This window comes from Echinops telfairi, unplaced genomic scaffold (genome assembly GCF_000313985.2).
Source record: "Echinops telfairi isolate 266 unplaced genomic scaffold, ASM31398v2 ScPeMD7_655;HRSCAF=1070, whole genome shotgun sequence".
Taxonomy (NCBI): domain Eukaryota; kingdom Metazoa; phylum Chordata; class Mammalia; order Afrosoricida; family Tenrecidae; genus Echinops; species Echinops telfairi.
This window is the reverse complement of record NW_022104553.1, coordinates 17542358-17544055: the sequence shown is the minus strand read 5'-3', so window position 1 is coordinate 17544055 and position 1698 is coordinate 17542358. Positions and strand designations below refer to the sequence as shown.

General features: G+C 46.5%; 1 protein-coding gene across 1 annotated transcript in view; it reads left to right on the top strand.

Moving 5' to 3' along the window:
• LOC101646750 (killer cell immunoglobulin-like receptor 2DL4) overlaps positions 1–1698 on the top strand; it is a 32272-nt gene that overhangs the window by 5633 nt on the left and 24941 nt on the right. The window contains exons 3-5 of the mRNA XM_045292391.1: positions 419–523; positions 979–1031; positions 1117–1270. Coding sequence (XP_045148326.1) covers positions 419–523; positions 979–1031; positions 1117–1270 — 312 coding nt within the window. The remainder of the gene's footprint in view (positions 1–418; positions 524–978; positions 1032–1116; positions 1271–1698) is intronic.

The following is a 1698-nucleotide window of genomic DNA, read 5'->3' as shown; positions in this document are numbered from 1 at the left end:
CCAGCCTCCAAGGAGGAAGTCCCAGATTTCCCAGAACTCTCAGGAGAAGGCCATGCCCACAGAAGTCTCATTGGCTAACTCCAGATTGACAGCCTAGACTCCACCCCCACACTCGTAATCCTTCAATTGACACCAGATGAGGTGACTACCACAGTGATCCTACATGCAAAACAGTCCAATGCTGCTCAGCCCTCGCACTATCCACAACACGTCTTTTCATCATTTTTTATCTTATGACATGGGACGCCTTCTTTTGGCCTTCATTTCCCTTTCTTTCTCCTCGTGGATAATTTAACCTGCTCAGTTCAGGAGAGTTGTGAAAGGAGAGATGCTGTTTCTCATTATCAGGTCCCCAGTAGGCAATCAACAAATGACAGTTGCTATGATTTGCTATCACTGGATTCCTATAATCCTCCAGGGAACCACAGACACATGCATTTGCTGATTGGACCCTCAGTGGTCATCATCATCCTTGCCATCGTCATTGTTTCCCTCATTCATCGCTGGTGCCCTGCCAAAAATCGTAAGTCTTTCAAAGTCTGTTAGAGTAGGGACCTGGGATGGGAGTGCAGGGGTGAGGGTTCTCCTTTGACTGGTTGATAGCTGACTCAAAGTAGGTGTCACAGAGATAGAACTTTCTAGAGATCATGCCAGTGCATCTACCCTTTCCCTCACCTCACACATCTTTGCCTATGCACCCCCATATCTCTCTCACATCTGGGGCAGCCACAGATGGATGAGAGGGAGCCATGTAATGAAAAAAACAGGCAGAGAGAGAATCGATAGGAAGGAAAGTTGGAGTCTTGGAGTCTTGAGTGGGCTGGATGTTTTAACTTAGAGAGAGAGAGAATCTCTCACTCTGCTGTAAGGAAGCTGCATAGCCCCAGAGGCACGGCTTTTTCTGTTGCTTTCTGTACATATGAAACGAGGACCCAGATGTTCCTTCTCAGATGGTTGGCTAATTTCTGTCCCCTACAGAGTCTACTGTATTGAACAGAGAGCCTGAGGTGGACCAAATGGTGAACGGGGAGGTAAGTCTTCCTCAACCCATCCTCTTTAACACAGTCTTGTTCCCTCCTAGTCCTCATACCTATGCACACCTTTGCCTCTTTCCAGGACCCAGAAGCAGAAGACTCACAAGAGGTGACATATTCAGTGTTGAATCATCGGATTTTCAAAAAGGAAAAGATTGTTCCCCCTTCACAGGGGTCTAAGGATCCCTCCGTTGACTCCAGTGTGTACACGGAGCTCACTGTACCAGAAGCCCATGGTAAAGCCCGACTCCTAGACCTTAACACACAGAAATCTGCAGTGTTTCTTCCATGTGAATCATCCCTCTTTCTCAAATCCACCTTGTCATCTCTGAGGTAACAATTCAGCTGGACTCTGGAGACCTATAGAGTCCTCTCTACAAGCTCAGGGCTCCGCAGAAAGCCTCCAGCTCTTCTGGGCTACTGCTAGGATTATCTGGATGTTTCTAGTATTGACAGAATCATCCAAACGTTCTAGAAATCATCCTAGAAATCATTGGCCCACTTTCTCCTGTGTTCTACTGATGTGATCCTAGAAAACGTGATATATTTACTCTGTGGAGTAACTTCTGGGACACATTTTTATAGACACATGCAACCACGAGGTGTCAAAGGGATCCGGTATAAGGCATCATCAGAACAAGAAATCTTACCATAGTGAATGATG